Here is a 17,007-nt window from a genome sequence, read left to right as displayed (position 1 = left end):
CCTTCCTTCCTTCCTTCCTTCCTTCCTTCCTTCCTTTCTTTCTTTCTTTCTTTCTTTCTTTCTTTCTTTCTTTCTTTCTTTCTTTCTTTCTTTCTTTCTTTCTTTCTTTCTTTCTTTCCCCAAACAGGGTTAAGTGATTTGCACAGGGTCACAGAGCTAGGATGTGTCTGAGGCTAGATTTGAATCTAGGTCCTCCCAACTCCACACTGGTACTCCATCTTCTGTTCTACCTAGCTGCTTCCCAAACATTTCTTGATACCCTTCCCAGCATCAACTCCTCCCTTAGACAAAAGGAAAAAACAGTTAAGACTGATGAAATGACTAAGTCTGACACTATATATTATATGTTGCTCCTGTGATCTCCAACTCCTCTACTGTGGATTACATGTTATATCATTTGATCTCTTGGATCAATGTTGATCAATGCTAGTAGTCGGAGTTGGGCAGGTTTTAAGTTCGTTTCATTTTGNTTTCTTTCTTTCTTTCTTTCTTTCTTTCTTTCTTTCTTTCTTTCTTTCTTTCTTTCTTTCTTTCTTTCTTTCTTTCTTTCTTTCTTTCTTTCTTTCCCCAAAATAAAAACACAATGCAACATAACAATGTGAATTTGTGGTTTTCTTTCTTTCTTTTTTCTTTAAAAACCCTCACCTTCCATCTTGGAGTCAATACTATGTATTGGCTCCAAGGCAGAAGAGTGGTTAAGGGCTAGGCAATGGGGGTCAAGTGACTTGCCCAGGGTCACACAGCTAGGAAGTGTTTGAGGCCAGATTTGAACCCAGGACCTCCCCTCTCTAGACCTGGCTCTCAATCCACTGAGCTATCCAGCTGCCCTCAAATTTGTGGTTTTCTAATATGGCCTGAAGGTTTTATTTGAATTTGACACCATGACTCAGGTGCCCCCTTGAATTTTACCAAGGAAGTCCAGAAAGGAGAAGAGGATTATTTCCAATTCTAAACATCACATTTTCGAAGGGATGTTTATAGGAAAGATCCTTCTTTAGGAAGGACTCCAGAGCCAATAGAATGAACACCAGCTCCAGGGGTCAGAGGGATCTGACTTCGAATCCTGCCTCTGTTGTTTATGACCTGTGTGACCTGGGACAAGTGATTTAACTTCTCAAGACTTCCATTCGCTGTCCAGTAAAGGAGGTAAGTGAAAAGTTTCCAGCTCCAGGTCTATGGTCTCAAGTTGGCATATATGTCCGGAGGAGGTCTTGACCGAGTCATGGAGGGGATGGATATTGAGTTCAAGGTAGTAGATACTTGGTTGGGGGTCAGACAAAGTTTCTGCCTTCTAAAATCTATTTAAAAGGTGGTCAAAGGGAAGGGGAATTAGCTATGTTCTGCTTGGTCCTAGTGGTCAGAAATAGGTCCAGGTGGAAGAAATAACCAGAAGTAGATTCTGGCTTTTTATAAGGAAAATCTCCCCAATGATTAAAGATATCTCAAAGTGGAATGGGAGTAGGCGGTCTTCAAGCAGAGAGTGGTTGGTCATTTATTGAAAAGATTATCAACAAGGATCCCCAGGCTGAAGGAGATGGTCTCTGAAGTCTCTCCCAGTCCCGACTCTGATTTTTTGAGATTGCACGATATGCCCGGGATCATGCACTTAATGAATGTCTCAATCTGGGACCTGAAGTCTAGAAGACACGAGTTCAAATCCAGTGTCAGACATTTATTAGCTTTATGATTCTCGGGCTAGCCACTTAACTTGGGTGTCCCTCAGTTTTCTTCATCTGTAAAATGAAGATGATAATTGCACCTACCTCTCAGAGTTGTTGTGAGGATAAAAGGTAATCATTATATAGTGCCATGCAAATGATCTTTATTTATTATTCTACTGAGAAGGATTTTCTACAGTTCCCTGGTCTCCAGACCTTCCTGCATTCGGAAAGGGGCTGTGCCATCTCCTGCCTCTCTGCCTGGGGCAAGTCCCTCTCCTTCCCTTGAGCCTAAAATAGATATTCTCCAAGGTCCCTCCTAATTCGACATCCTCCAGATATCTCATCTGGTGAAGAGGATGCCCTGGGGTCAGAACGCGTGGCATTCCTGAACCTTCTGAAGCCATGGAAAGTGGGGGAAGGTGGGGATACTCATATGTGGACTGCAAGGATAGAACCACACTCTTCCCTGGCCATATTCCCTCCCCACTCATGGTAGCTGTTCAGAAATATCATCACCAATAAAATCCTTTTTGGTCCAAAGTTCTACATTTCCTCCTCAATAACAATGTGACACTCTTGGCACTCTCAGACCTGTGAACAGAAGAGTTTAGATAACTCTCATTAGGAGTCCCCTTGAGTCTCTAAGAGGTTCTGAGAATGAGAAAATGTAGAATCTCAAAGTCCTAGAACTTTAGAACCATAGAAACTTAGTGAATTAGAACTTTAGAACAACTGAATCCTAGGACCCTAGAACAAAAGAAATGTAAGGTGTTAGAGTGACTGATTGTTGGGTTGATGAACCATACAACTCCAGAATAATAGAATTTTAGAATCCTAGAACTACAAAATCGGACTCATAGATCCCTAGAACAATAGAATCATAGATAAGTAGAACTATAGAATACCCAGAATAACCCACTCATAGAGTCCTAGAATAATAGGCTCTTAGAACCCTCAAACTATAAAATCTGGTGGGTAGAACCCAAGAAATGTTAGGTTCTAGGATCATTAAAACAAAAGAATCTTAAATTGATGGGCCCTTATAATCTTGGAATAACTGAATCCTAGTATCCTAGAACAATAGAACTTTAGTTAGAACCATTAAACTCCTAGAATAATCAAGTTGTAGAATTCTTCTGAATTTTAGAAAATAAGAACCATAGAACCTTAGATTGCTAGAATTTTAGAATATAGTATTTTAGAATAAGAGAAGCTAAGAAGGGTAAAAATACTGACTCCATGAAATTTAGATTCCAAAAATTGTAGATTCTTTAAGTTCAATTGGACCCTTTTAGGTCTAAACCCTATTATCCTTCATAAGGGACCTCAGAGGGTATTTCATCTAGTCCAACCTCTCAGGAAGGGCACAGACTCAGCAGAGAGTGTCTACACTGCATTATCACAGTAGGGTCACCTAATGTAATCACAGAGCACATAATAGACTGGGGACAAATCATAGATCTGAATTTCAACCTTTAATACTGGAGAGCATCTTAAAAAAAAATCAAAGAATCAAACCACCAAGCCACACTGTCAATATTTATACATGACCAAATATGTACTGTAAATGCTAATCAATAGATTAGATCTCTTTGGAACTCTGGTCTGTTCCTCTTGGTGGCTATTTTAACTTGAGGGTTCTGAAAGGGGAGAGGAAGGATGTATCTCTTGCCTTGGCCAATCTGAATATGAGGAATAATGTGTCTTCTTGATACTTGATTCTAAAATTGTGATTATTTACTTCTCTCCCTTCCCACCTGTAGGAGTAAAAATGAATAAATAATCCTAGTGTTTAAAATATATATAATTTAATAATAAACAAAAAGAGGAAAAGAAAAGGAAAAGGATTTTTTCAGTCAAATGAGCAAGTAAAGAGAGCCAAAAACTCACACCTGCAGCACTTTTACCAAAGCAAAGCACAAGCTCCCAAAAAAGAGCCCTGCAGCCTGAATCTCAGCCAAAGTTACCTCCCAAACCCCTGTACGTCAAACGAGTACGTAACTTAAAAGGATGCTGGGAATGTAGCTCAGGTGTGGCAAATTTTCCACCTGCACACACCCCAACATACTCAAAAAGTTAATCATGGAAATAAATTTTGGAAGTGAAGTGCTGCTTTTTTTTTCTTTTGTTAGGCTTTAGGTCAGGATCATGGAAAATCATTTCCAGTACCAGCATTAGTCCAAATAATGAGAACTTGAGGATTCAGGGAAATCAGACCCTTCAATCTGAAAACTACCAATTCATATCCTTTCACCACTTATCAATTAAAACTCTCTCTCTCTCTCTCTCTCTCTCTCTCTCTCTCTCTCTCTCTCTCCCCCCCCCCCCAAACCCTTACCTTCTACCTCAGTATTAATTCCAAGACAGAAGAACAGTAAGAGTTAGGCAATTGGGGTTAAGTGACTTGCCCAGGGTCACACAGCTGGTATCTTGGGTCAGATTTGAAAATGTCTCTTATTTTTATAAATTGAATCATTTCCCCATAACCTTTTAAATGAGATCTATATCAGAGAAACTTCCTCGTAAGCTCCCCCGCCCAATTTTTTTGCTTCTCTTTTAATTTCAGCTACCTTGGTTTTATTTTTATAAGAAACTCAATTTTATATAATCAAAAGTGTCCATTTTATTTGCTATGTATCTCTCTGTTTTATTTGGTCAGAAATGTTTCACTTACCCATAGATCTTATCAGTAATTTCTTCCATGTTCTTCTAATTTGTTTATGTTGTTAGTCTTTATGTCTATCCATTTGGAGTCTGTCTTGGTATATAGCAGTGGTTCCCAAACTTTTTTGGCCTACCTCTCCCTTTCCAGAAAAAAATATTACTTAGCCCCCTGGAAATTATATTTTTTTAAAATTTTAATAGCAATTAATAGGAAAGATAAATGCACCTGTGGCTATCACCACCTCCCTGGATCACTGCAGCACCCACCAGGGGGCGGTGGCACCCACTTTGGGAATCACTGGTATATAGTATGAGATGACTGTCTATTTCTAGTTTCTGCCAGACATAAATTCCAGTTTTCACAGTAGGTTTATTCAAATGGTGAGTTCTTGTTCCGATAGCTGGTATCTGGGTTTATCAAATAATAGCTATTGTGTTCATTTGTTTCTATTGACTGTGTAACTAATCTATTCCACTGATCAACCTTTCTATTTCTTAACTAGTACCAAATTGTCTTTTTCTTAATAATATAGTTGAAAATTTAGTACTATTTAACTGCTTTACTTCCTTTTTTTTTTTATTAACCCTCAACATTCTTGATCTTTTTTTCTTCCAGATGAATACTATTATTTTTCTAGCCCTATAAAGCAATCTTTTGGTAGTTTGATTGTTATGGCACTGCATAAATAATGAATTCAGGTGGTATTGTCATTTTTATCATGTTGCCTTGACCTACCCATGGACAATTAATATTTCTCCAATCATCTGTCTGGATTTGTAGAAACAATGTATGGTAATTATAGTGATATAGTTCCTGGGGGTGTTATGGGTAACCAAGAAAGCGAAAGCAACTCCATTTTGTCTGTATTCTCTATCTTTCCTCACCCTGTTTGTATTGGAACTCCCACCCTACTGTAAACTTCCTAAAACAGCAAGAACAAGTCCTATCTAGTAGAACAGGGTTACAGGAGATAGCTAATCGGAAGCAGAACTTTTTCTATTGCTAGCCCTAGCAACAAGCTCTGTCTAATCATAGGTTACCACATGCCTGTTTCCTTCCCTACAAGCCCCCAGCAGCAGGTCTTGTCCAAACCTAAGGTACCCCCATTCCCATTTTGCTTCTTGTCTAAATTGAAACCTATATAAGCTTGGTCCTTTTGTTCCTCTGTGAAAACAACACCCGTGCAAATGAGGTTCCCTTGCTGGCAAACTCAATAAATCCTGGTTAGTTCCTAAATTTTTAGTTTGGTTTTGGTCTTGGTTCTGGTTCTTGTCCTGGTGTATTCTGGCACCAACAATTTAACCCACAGTAAATGGTGGTAGTGGTGGAATTCCAGGAGTTGTGACCTGGGAATGCCATGGGCTCTGTTTGGGACAGCCCTAATGGGTTGGAGCTGAGAACTTGGTCAGTATTTGTGCTCAGGCAGTGAAGATTGGCCATGCTTCCCTAATCCACTGATGGCAATACCCATCCCCAACTCCAATCTGATCAATTATGTGATTGGTCTGGTTTGGTTCTGGGTTAAAAACTAGTTTTTCTGGAGTATTCGGAAAAGATTTCCTCAGCAACTGATTCTATGTGTTTGTTTTGTGTGTTTTGTTTTTCTTTTTGCTTTAGTGTTTGTATTTGGGTGATGTCTGTCATGTTGTCAGTATGTGATCTATGTTCTGTGTCTTGGTAAATCAAAATGACGTTTTCCTGTGATCTAGTCAGACAAGGGAAAGAAGGGTATGAAGAGTAAAACTTTAATGGAGAACTTTCAAAACCTTCAAAAAGAAAGTCTCTTCTCTGCATTTATAACTTGGACTAAATTGGGGAGGCAGAGGGGAAAAACAGATAAGAGGGAAGGGAATCATTCCTCCCAATTTGCAGAAATTTATGGCATTGTAAACTAGTTAGGGACTAAATCTGTGATGGAAATTTCAGTTCTCTTATGTGAATTTCTAGATTGTGATTTGAACGTTTTTATAAATGCTAAGATATCCAAGTGAGTTTTGAGGTACCACTCCATAGAATTTATTTTAAGGAAAAATAAGAATAAAGCTTTGTGGAAATTACATAGAAATAGCACTCGGAACTTTTAGTGCTCTCCCTGGAAAGTGACAAATGTATTGTTTTATTGGAGGAAGATTATTTCGTTGACTTAAAAAAAAGAGGAACTGAAGCTAGTTTGAAAGTATTGTTAGTGAAGTTCCAGAAAAGTTGGCAGTCTGCAGTTTAAATTCATCTGGTATTTAACAACTGGCATTTAAGGCTCATTTAAATCTTGGAGTAACCCTCCTCCACCTGTGCTCTCTGATCTGATGACACTGGCCACCATGCTATTCCTCAAACAAGTCTCCATCTTCAGGCTCTGGGCTTTTTCACTGACTGTCCTCTCTGTCTGAAGTCCTCTTTTTTTTTCTCATCTCTTCCTCCTGGTTTCTTTCAAGTTTCAACTGAAGTCTTACCTTCTGTTAGAAGTCTTTCCAAACTCCCCTCAATGCCAGTGTCTTTTCTTTGAAATTATCTCCAGTTTATCCTGGATATAGCTTGTTTGTACACAGTTATCTGGTTGCCCAATTCTAAGTTTTAAGAAATTATTTTCCTCTGTTAGCTTTTGAGCTTCCTTTTTCATTTGGCCCATTTCTTCTTGCATTGCTTTCATTTCTCATACCCATTTTTCCTTTGCCTCTCTTAATTTTTTTTAAATCCTCTGAGCTCTTCCAGAATGTGTGCCTAATTTGTATTTTTCTTTTGAGTGCTTTCACTGTCCTCTTCTGTGTCTGTGCCTTGTTCTTTGTCTCCATAAAAATTCTCTATAGTTATGTGTTTTTTTTGTTTGCTCATTTTCTCAACCTTTTTATAGGTAGGCTTTGTTTTCTGGGAGGTTGGGGTACCCTCTTAAGCTTCAGTCCATCCTCGATGCTACTCTTAGCTTTATTTCTGGGTTTCTGCCAGTTTTAGTCCTTCCAAGATGGTATAATGGCCTGAAGGCTGGGAGCTCTGAGAGCCACTTCCCACTACTGATTCAATTAACGTTTGAGACTGCTGATGGCTGAAATTCTCACCTCAGACTGGGGGGCTTAGGTTTTTGGTCTCACTGTGGGCTTGATCAGATCAGGCACAGCTCCAATTCTAGTCTCAGGCTTAGGTGAAGCCTTTGGTCTTACTCTGGGCTTGACCAGGTCATGCATACTAGGACTGCCTAGCCCTTGAGCCTTTGACAAGAGGCTCAGGGGGCCCAACTTGGATCCACCAATTGCCCCAAATTGGGATTTATATCCTTGCCACAGGCCTTGGCTGGGACTCTTGGCCTCACTCTGGGCCCACACAGATCAGGGTCCTTCAGCACAGACTGTCCTGGGCTGGAATTCCAGACCCCACTGCAGGTTTGCTTGGAACCAGAAAGGGTGTGTATTGGCTTGGACCTCTATCTGCCCAGGTAGGGTGTCAGGGTCTGGATGTTGCCTTGGGCTCAGGTTCAGAACAGGGCACAGCAGGAGAGTGTGTGTGTGTGTGTGTGTGTGTGTGTGTGTGTGTGTGTGTGTGTGTGTGTTTGCTCTTGACCTTACTCCTTGCTGTAGCCTCCTACTGGTTGTTCTCCCCTCTCACCCACTGCCCCAGATGTTCTCTGCCTACCTTTTAGGTTTTTCTTTTCTGGAAAGTTCCTTCACTCTGTCTCTTTGTTGGTTCTTTCACTCTTGCATTCACTTTGTGGCATTATTTTAAGATTGGTTGGAGGGGATTCTCATGGTGGTTTCGAGCTTCCCTGCTTCTACTCCACCATCTTGACTCTTTCCCCACACAGTTGTCTGAATGTTTTCTCTTCCATCACACTTTGAGCTCCTTCAGAGTGGGACTGGAGTTTTTGGTTTGCTTGCTTTGTCTTCCTTTGAATCCCCAGTGCTAAAAATAGCAGGAGCTTAATAAATGTTTATTGATTGACTGACTGACCTCAGAGGGCATTCCACCTGAGAGAGTCTATGATTCTCTTCCTCCTGACCCACAGAAGGGGCTAAAGGTATCTCCTTGATTCCTCACCTTTGAATAACCTATTGCTTGTGGGAGGTCCTCTCACCATTCTTCAGAACTCCTAATTACCTTCCTTTTCTTCTCCTCTCCTCCCTTAGACGTTGTATTCTCAGACCCTGGATGCTCTTCAGACATTGCTGAAGTCTCTCTTCCTAGAAGATCCTACCCCAGCTAGCCTGACTAGCATTTTGGAGGTGAGCAGAAGCCTTCGAGATGGTTCTGGACCTGGCCTTGGACAAATTAGAGGCAATGGATGGACCAGAGAGAAGTGGTGGAGAGGGTGGGACTAGGCACAGGGTTTGGGAGGTAGGGATGATCCTGGAGAAATGAGCAAAATCTCAAAGCCATGATGTCATCAGGAATGAACCCTTCTTCCTCCTCCCCTCCAACCTCTTCCCCACCATTTCTCCCCTCTCCTCAACTCCTCTCTCCTAGCTTTCATCCCTTCCTTCTCTTCTTCATTCCCCATCTCTGTTACCTCATCTCCATTCCCACTGTCATCCCTTTCACCCATTCCCACAGTGGGAAAGAGTCATGGATTTAGAGTTACAGGACCCCGTGTTCAAACACCACCTCTTCTACTCACCATTTGTGTGATCTTGGGCAAGTCAAATAGAAAGTTGAATCCTTTCACCCCCAAGATCCCTTCCAACTCTAAATCTATGTTCCTACAGTTCATCTGAGATGGCAACAATTCATGATTTATAACCACACAGCATCACTGAGGGTATATGGATGCCTCAGAGACGAACTTTTGAGTCAAGTGGCAGTTTGGGACCTATTGATGCAATGGCACAGTGTGGGATGGTAGAAAGGAGGCTGAATTTGCATCCAGGCTTTGCTGATTAATTTTTGTGCGACCTTGCACAAATGATTCAATCTTTAGGACTAAGTTTCTGCATCTATAAATTGATGAGGAAGAACTAGGTGGTCTCTGACACTCCAGCTCTAGGCTGGCAGACAGGCACTGAGCATTTATTAAGCATCTATTATGTGTTAGGCACTGTACCGAGTGCTTGGAGTACAAATTCAAGCAAAAAGAAAGATGGTCCCTGTCCTCAAGGAACTTACATTCTGATGAGGGGAGACCATGAATAAAAGGGGAGGGGAGGAGAAAGAACACACCTGGTGCTGAAGTCAGTAGAGTCAAAAGCACAACCCAGATGCAAATGGTTCATGACCAAATTGGCCCCATCCCCAAAATGGAGGCCCAGGAAGGAATTCACCAATGGGAGATCTATGATCCAGCCCACTCTTCTCTTCATCCTCAAGTCTGAGTCCAGCTCCTTTTTCCCTAGCAATGTCTGTCCAAGCTTAATAATTTGGGCTTAATCATTTACAAAAGCTTTTTTTTTAACCCTTATCTTCCACCTTAGAATCAATCCTGTGTATTGCTAGGCAATGGGGATTAAGCGACTTACCCACGGTCATGTTAGCTAGGAAGTATCTGAGTCTATATTTGAACCCAAGACCTCCCATCTCCAGGCCTGGGTCTCTATCCACTGAGCTACCTCACTGTCCCTACAAAAGCTTTTAAAAAACAACTGTCTTATTTTCCACAAAAGCCTTGTGAAATGGACAGGTTGGGGGTGATTATCCCCATTTTGCAGATGAGGGAGATAAGGTCTAGAGACAAGTTTAAACACAAAGGGACAGATGAATAGGTCATGATCCTGTTCCATTTTATTTGCTCTTTTCTCTATCCTTATTCTCCTATCCCTGACTCCTTCCATCCCTTTTTGTCTCTGCTCATCTCCATTGCCTCAATTTCTGCCTCTTCCACTGGTGCCTCCTTCTTCCTTTTGCCCCTTCCAATCTCATTCTTTCTTCTTAATCTCTTTCTCTTGTCCCTTCCGCTGTCCCAATTTGCTTCCTTTCTCCATATGTCTGGGGTGGCCTCCTTCATTGGCCTCTCACAGCATGCATCTGTGTTGATTTGAGGAGGCAGGTGGGCCTTGGTGGTCTCAGTGATTGCTAACTTCCCAAAACACCACCATCCCCCAGCCTTTCCCATCCTGCCCACACTAGGATATTAAGAGGAATCAAAGACTATTCTTTAACAGCAAAGAGTATGCTCCTATTCCAGGCCTGGCACTCAAGACCCTCCTAAACTCCATCCCAACCTACCTTTTCTCTCCTCCCCAAATACATTCTGTATTTGACCATCTCCAGATCTTTCCTCTAAGCTTTTATTTCTTCCTGGAGCACTGTTTCTCTTTTATTTCTGTCTCTGGGGTCCTATACAAGCTACAAAGCCCCACTCAAATGCTGCTTCTTCCAGGAAGCCTTCTTTTCTCTTTCTCCACAAATCCCTCAGAGGACCTCAGGGCACTCAGTGCATTCTGCCTTGCCTTAGCATTATTTGGATCTGTGCCCCTGCTGGATCACCAAATTCTTGAGGGATCTGTCTTAATCTTTTTAGTATCCTTAGTACCTTGCCCTCTTTCTCTTACTCTAGACATTCTATGTTCAAATGTATATACCACATATTTTATCCTCGAAGGTTCTTCTTAGCTCAGAAATCATGTCCCCAAATTTCTTTCCATCTCCAACATTGTCTGCAACAGTATTTAATTTTTGCATTCTATATTCCCAGGTCCACTTTAGTTCTGACATTCTGTGCTAGGTGCTCTCGTGCAATTCTTTTATTATTTGTTTATTTATTTTTGCTCTGAAAAACTTTAATTGATTAATTTAGAAAAATTTCCCATGATTACATGATTCATGTTCTTTCCCTCCTCTCCTCCTACCCCCTTCTGTAGCCAACAAGCAATTCCTCCGGGTTTTACATGTGTCATTGATCAAGACCTACTTCCCATATTATTAATATTTGCATTAGGGTGATTGCTTAGAGTCAACATCCCCAAACATATCCCCATCGACCTATGAGATCAAGCAATTGTTTTTCTTTTGTGTTTCTGCTCCCACAGTTCTTTCTCTGGATGTGAATAGTGCTCTTTCTCATAAGTCCCTCAGAATTGTCCTGGGTCATTTCATTGCTGCTACTAGAGAAATCCATTACATTCAATTGTGCCACAGTGTATCAGTCTCTGTGTATAAGGTTCTCCTGGTTCTGCTCCTTTCACTCTGCATCAATTCCTGGAGGTTGTTCCAGTTCACATGGAATTCCTCCAGTTCATTATTCCTTTGAGCACAATAGTATTCCATCACCAACAGATACCACAATTTGTTCAGCCATTCTCCAACCAAAAGGCATCCCCTCATTTTTCCAATTTTTTGCCTTCTGGTATAATTCTACATATCCTTCACTCTCAGGTCATTTCTAGTTCTAATGTTCTATGTTTTAAGGCCCATTCCAGCTCTAGCATCCCGTGTTTTAAGACCCCTTCAAGCTTAGACATTCCATGGTCTAAGGTCCTTCCAAGGTCTCACATTCTGTATTCCATGGTCCTTCCCAGTTATGACAATCTCTGTTCTGAGTTCCCTCTCAGTTCTGATATCCTAGGTCAGTGATGGCAAACTTTAATTTAGAGATGGAGTATCAAGCCCTGTTGCCCCCAACTCCCCCAGATGGAGTGCTGTGCCTGCCCCCCACTCCAAGACCATGTGCTGTGCCCCTCCACAGATCACATGCAGGATATGCCAACCCTACCCCTTACCCCATACAGGTGAGGGAGGAAGCTTTCCCATTGGGCTGCTGGGTGAAGTGAGGAATGTCCTCAGTGAGTGTAGAGAGGGGGAGAGGAGTGGCCTGAGAACTCTGCTCCCCTCCAGCTCTGCCATCTGCCACCCACCTTTCCCCCTGTATATTCCCATTGGGCTGCTGGACAGAGGGATGGATGATGTGAGAAAATGTCATCAGATGTAGGAGGAGGGGAGCAGCTCCACTCAAGTCTCTCTGCCTTTCTAGTAATGAACTCTGATGGGGCAGTAGGAGAGTGGGTGGCTGAATGCCCACAGACAGTGCTCTGCATGCCATCTTTGGCACCTGTACCATAGGTTCACCATCACTGTTTTAGGTTCTAGGTTCTCTCTCATTTTTGACTTTCTGTGTTCTAAGTTCCCTTCTTTCCCTGACATTCTGTGTTCCAGTTTCCCTTCATACACTGATTTGTTCTATATTCTCTCTCAGTTCTGACCTTCCATGTTCTAAATTTCCTCCTCTCCCTGACATTCTGCAACTTAGCTTCTTTCCCTGCCCTCATATATGTTTCTAGTTCTCTTCCATCTCTGACTTTCTATGGTCTAGGTTCCCTTTCTGCTCTGGCCTTCTGTGTTCTAAGTTCCCACCCTTACCCAATATTTCTGCATTGCAGCTTCCCTCCACAGCCTGATAGTCTATGTTCTAGGTTCTTGCTCTGACATTTTATGTTCTAGGTTCCCCAGCTCCAGTTTTCTATGTTCTAAGTTCTCTCTCAACACTGATATTTCTGTTTTAATATGCATTTTATGCATTCTGTACTCTACAATTCTTTCTGGCTCTACCTTTCTTTTCTTCCAGCTCTAATATTTTCCTTTCTAATGTCCATTTTATACATTCTAAGATTCTTTCTAGTCTCACCATGATTATATTTTATGCTTTAACACTGTATTCCAGGATTCTTTCCTGCTCCCACATTCTATATTCTAAGTTCCCTTCTAGCCCCTAACAGTCTGTGGGTCTTTGCCTGGCCCCTGGTACAAAAGCTACATGCCCAGCTACAAAAGCCCATGCCCAGCAGCCAAAGAAAAAGAGACTAATAACATTTCAGATCTCAGAAGGAATTTCAGGTCATCCAGCACCAAGACCTCATCTGACAGAGGAAGGGGTGAGAACCAGAGAAAGGCAAGCCAGTCCAAGGTCACACATGGAATTGGGGCTCAAGCCTGTGTCTCTTGACCAGCTGGTCTCAATCACCACAAACAAATTCTTCTCCTCACAGCCACTGGGACCCTGGATAACATCTGCAAAGGCCCATGAGAGAGCCAGAGCGGTGAACAACAATGTGTCCCTGCTGAACTGCACTCTCCAGACTCAGTCTTTCTTTACCAGCCACAGAGAACATGACTCAAACAACCCTATGGAGCCTCTAAACAAGGAAAAGTTGAGCATAGAGCAGAACCGACGGAACTATTATGTGGGTACCTGCCTCACAAGACAGTTTGTGTGTGTTCAGTGGTATCCATGCATGACTACTTGTTTCTGAGTATGTCCCCTGGGTGTCTGAGTATATTATTTTATTATGTGTGCATGTGGATTTGGGATACTAGAGCTAGAAGAGATGGGGAAGACCCTCTGTTCTAATCCTGACTTGTGATAGAGGAGAAAACTGAAGCCCCCAGAGGGGAACTGGCTTGCCCATGCTGACACAGTTAATAAGTAGTCTGACCAGAAATAGAATTGAGAACTCCCAATATATGTACCTATGTCTATGTCTGTGTCTGTGTCTATATCTGTGCTAATTCTAATCAGTTTGATATTATCCATTTTTTAGAAAAGGCTGACTGTTTGCTGAGCAGTGAATCATTAGCCATAATCACTGCCTTCATGGAACACATAGTCTAGTAGGGGGAGAGAAGACACATAGGTAAATAAATATGATACCTGATTAATGTTTTAGAGAAGCATAGAGTCGTATCAGGTGAGGGAATGAATGAGAGGCAGCTTTCTGGAAGAGATGATACCCTCCGTTGGGCTTTAAAGAATAGGCTGAAATTCAATGATTCAAAGAAATAGAAGGAAGACATTTCATGTGCAGGGCATGAGCAAAGGCACAGAGGTGAGACATCACAGGAAGTATTCCTAACAGAGATCAGGCCAATTCGACTAGATAGGTGAATGACTATAACAAACATTTTAAGTATCTACTATGTGCCAAGCATTGTGCTAAATGCTTCGCAAACATTATCTCATGTGATCATCAAAACAACCCTATAATGTAGGGGCTGTTATCCTTCCCATTTTACAAATGAGAAAACTGAGGCAAAGAGTGTGAAGTGACCTGTCCAGGATCACCCTGTCTGAGGCCAAATTTGACTCATATCTTGCTGACTCTTGGCTCAACACTGTACACTATGCCACGTAGCTGCTGTCCCAGTGCAGTGCATCAGGAAGTTATGTGATATAAGGCAGGGTGGTGCCATATTGTGATGGTTCTGGATGTCAGACAGGGGAGTTTGAACTTTATTCTGTGGACAAAGGGGCACCATTGCAGAATTTAGAGGAGAAGAGGGATGGGGCCAGATGTATGCAGAAAAAAGCTTCATTTGCCAGGATGGATTGGAAAGGGAGAATTCTTTACAAACTACACAGAATAACCTCAAAGACAAGAAGACTTGGAAGAAAGCTTTGGCAGGAGTCCATATTGGGGTAGGGCTGGTAGCCATGGGAACAGAGAGGCAACTCGTGCAAGTTGAACATGATGAATAGATGGAAGAGGTGAGGGAAAGAGAAGATTGGCAACATGGGAGACTAATCAGAGGCATTATGGTGCAAATGTACTGTCTTTGGGGTCAGAGGGACTTGGGTTTAAATCTCTTCTCTGATGTTGACTGACTGTATGACCCTGGGTAAGTCTCTTTTCTCTGGATCTCAGTTTCCTCATCTATAAAATATGGAAAAGGGGAGCAGATTGGACTATATAGCCTCTAAGGTTCCTTTCTGCTCCAAATCTCTGCCCCCTAATGAATGGTGGTAGCGCAGGTAGAAATAATAAAGTCAGGAAAGAAGATGTTTTAGGGGAGAAGAGGATGGGCTGGGTATGAAGTTTGTGTGTGTGTGTGTGTGTGTGTGTGTGTGTGTGTGTGTGTAGAATCTTCTATGTACTTTATACATTGGAGCATGGGACCAGGGGGCAAGGGTAGGGAGAAGGAGGGATGGAATGCTGGGGAACTTAGGGCTGATTTCCTGAATGGAGGATGAGACAAGCTTGTTCAGAGCTGTCTCTGCCTGGAAGCCTGTCCTATGGAAGCCGTCTTCTCCCATTCCCTACAACAAGCATTGCCTCGATGGGCTCAAATTCAGACTTTTCCATTTGGCATTCAGGGCCGTCCCCCATTGATTCCAATTCCAACGGACCTGACTGGCAAAGCCTTTCCTCTGCTTTATTCCAGTCCATCCACCAAGTCTGTAATAAACACCTACTGTATGCTGAGCACTGTGGATGCAAAGACAAAAGTGAAACCAGTCTCTGCCCTCAAGGAATGTATAGTCTATCAGGGTGGAAGGGCATAGAAGCAGAGGAGTACCACGTCCTCCCAGCTCCATCCCAACTCCCTCTTCATGCACACAGACAGATGGACAGACACACACACACACACACACATCCCCCATTGTCAGCACCAATAAGTGTGCCATTGTTACAAAGTACAAAGAATCCTCTTCCCAGAAGCAGCCCCTGCATGATCCATGCCATTGCTATCACTTTTCCCTCTGCTTATAACCCCTCTCATTTCCCCTCCCAACAGCCCCCCCCACCAAGAACACCCTCTCTCCCTAATTCTAGACGTCAATCGAAGTCCATCCCTTCCTTTAAATCGGACAGAGATGACAATTCACAGCTACAACTTCCTTCAAGGCTCAACTCAAAAGCCCACCACCTATGGGTAGACTTCCCTGAGCTCCACCACACCAAGCCCTTCCTCTCCATCTCCCCTGCTTGGCCACAGCGATGTCGGACCCCAACAGAAACAGAAACAGATCCGTGCTGGCCTCACATGGACTTAGAAAACCACAAACTAACATTATCTAACTTGTATTGTATTACATTTTCTTAAATATTTCCCAATTACGTTTTAATATGATTAGGTCCCACTCAAGAGTTTTGGGAGGGCAACAGCCCTCAGTTTAATGCTTCTGCACTCAGATCTTTTCTCATATTGCTCTCTTGCTTGTGTTTATACTCTTTAGAGCAATGACCGCCACGTTCCTCAAGGGCCAGGGACAAGATCTCTGCTCTCTTGGGGGTCTTAGCCAGGCGCACTCTGCATGTATCCTCAGTGCCTGCTACAGACAACGCTTTGCCACAAGGCCAATATTCATTAAGCCCTCGTTAATTAACCAAGAGACCTAGTGTGGCATTGGGGTTATAGTGTTGCTCTTGGTGTCGGGAATTCTGAGGTTCAAATCCTGCCTCTGACTCAGGACAAATCACCGAATCTTTCTCATCTATAAAATGAGCAGATTAAATTCAACGACCTCTGAGACCTCTCTAACTCTGTGATCTACGATTCTATCCAACAGCTAGTCCCTGGGTTTCCCATGTTTGGTCTTCTGCTTGGACGGCTCATTCTTCGAATTTGCGACCCAGATGAAGAGATTGGCAGTGAAGCCCTGGACGGTGTCATCATCCTTTATACCATCCTGGAACTACAGAAGAGTATGTGATGGGATGAGTGGCATGGAGGAGGAGCACGAGGAAGTCACGTCCACCCGGGGTTCTCCCACAAATAGCATCAGGTTCCTTAGCATTCCCTTAAGGCCATGTTAAGAAAAATGAAATGCTGGAGATGGGAGCAGCCAGGTGGTTCAGTGATTTGAGAGCCAGGCCTAGAGATGAGAGGTTCTGGGTTCAAATCTGGATTCCTACATTCACTGAGCAAGTCACTGTACTCCCATTGCCTAGCCCTTACTGCTCTTCTGTCTTGGAACCAATACACAGTATTGATTCTAGGATGGAAGTTAAGGGTTTAAAAAGGAAAAAAAAATATCAGAGCTAGAAGCAGATA

At 42.5% G+C, this 17,007-nt stretch overlaps 1 protein-coding gene across 1 annotated transcript in view; it reads left to right on the top strand.

Moving 5' to 3' along the window:
• MROH7 (maestro heat like repeat family member 7) overlaps window positions 1–17,007 on the top strand; it is a 59,590-nt gene that overhangs the window by 10,819 nt on the left and 31,764 nt on the right. Inside the window, exons 4-7 of the mRNA XM_044674797.1 lie at window positions 7,643–7,718; window positions 8,439–8,534; window positions 13,224–13,332; window positions 16,527–16,658. Coding sequence (XP_044530732.1) covers window positions 7,643–7,718; window positions 8,439–8,534; window positions 13,224–13,332; window positions 16,527–16,658 — 413 coding nt within the window. The remainder of the gene's footprint in view (window positions 1–7,642; window positions 7,719–8,438; window positions 8,535–13,223; window positions 13,333–16,526; window positions 16,659–17,007) is intronic.

Source organism: Gracilinanus agilis, chromosome 4 (genome assembly GCF_016433145.1).
Source record: "Gracilinanus agilis isolate LMUSP501 chromosome 4, AgileGrace, whole genome shotgun sequence".
NCBI classification, from domain to species: domain Eukaryota; kingdom Metazoa; phylum Chordata; class Mammalia; order Didelphimorphia; family Didelphidae; genus Gracilinanus; species Gracilinanus agilis.
This window is presented reverse-complemented; position numbering and strand designations above follow the sequence as displayed.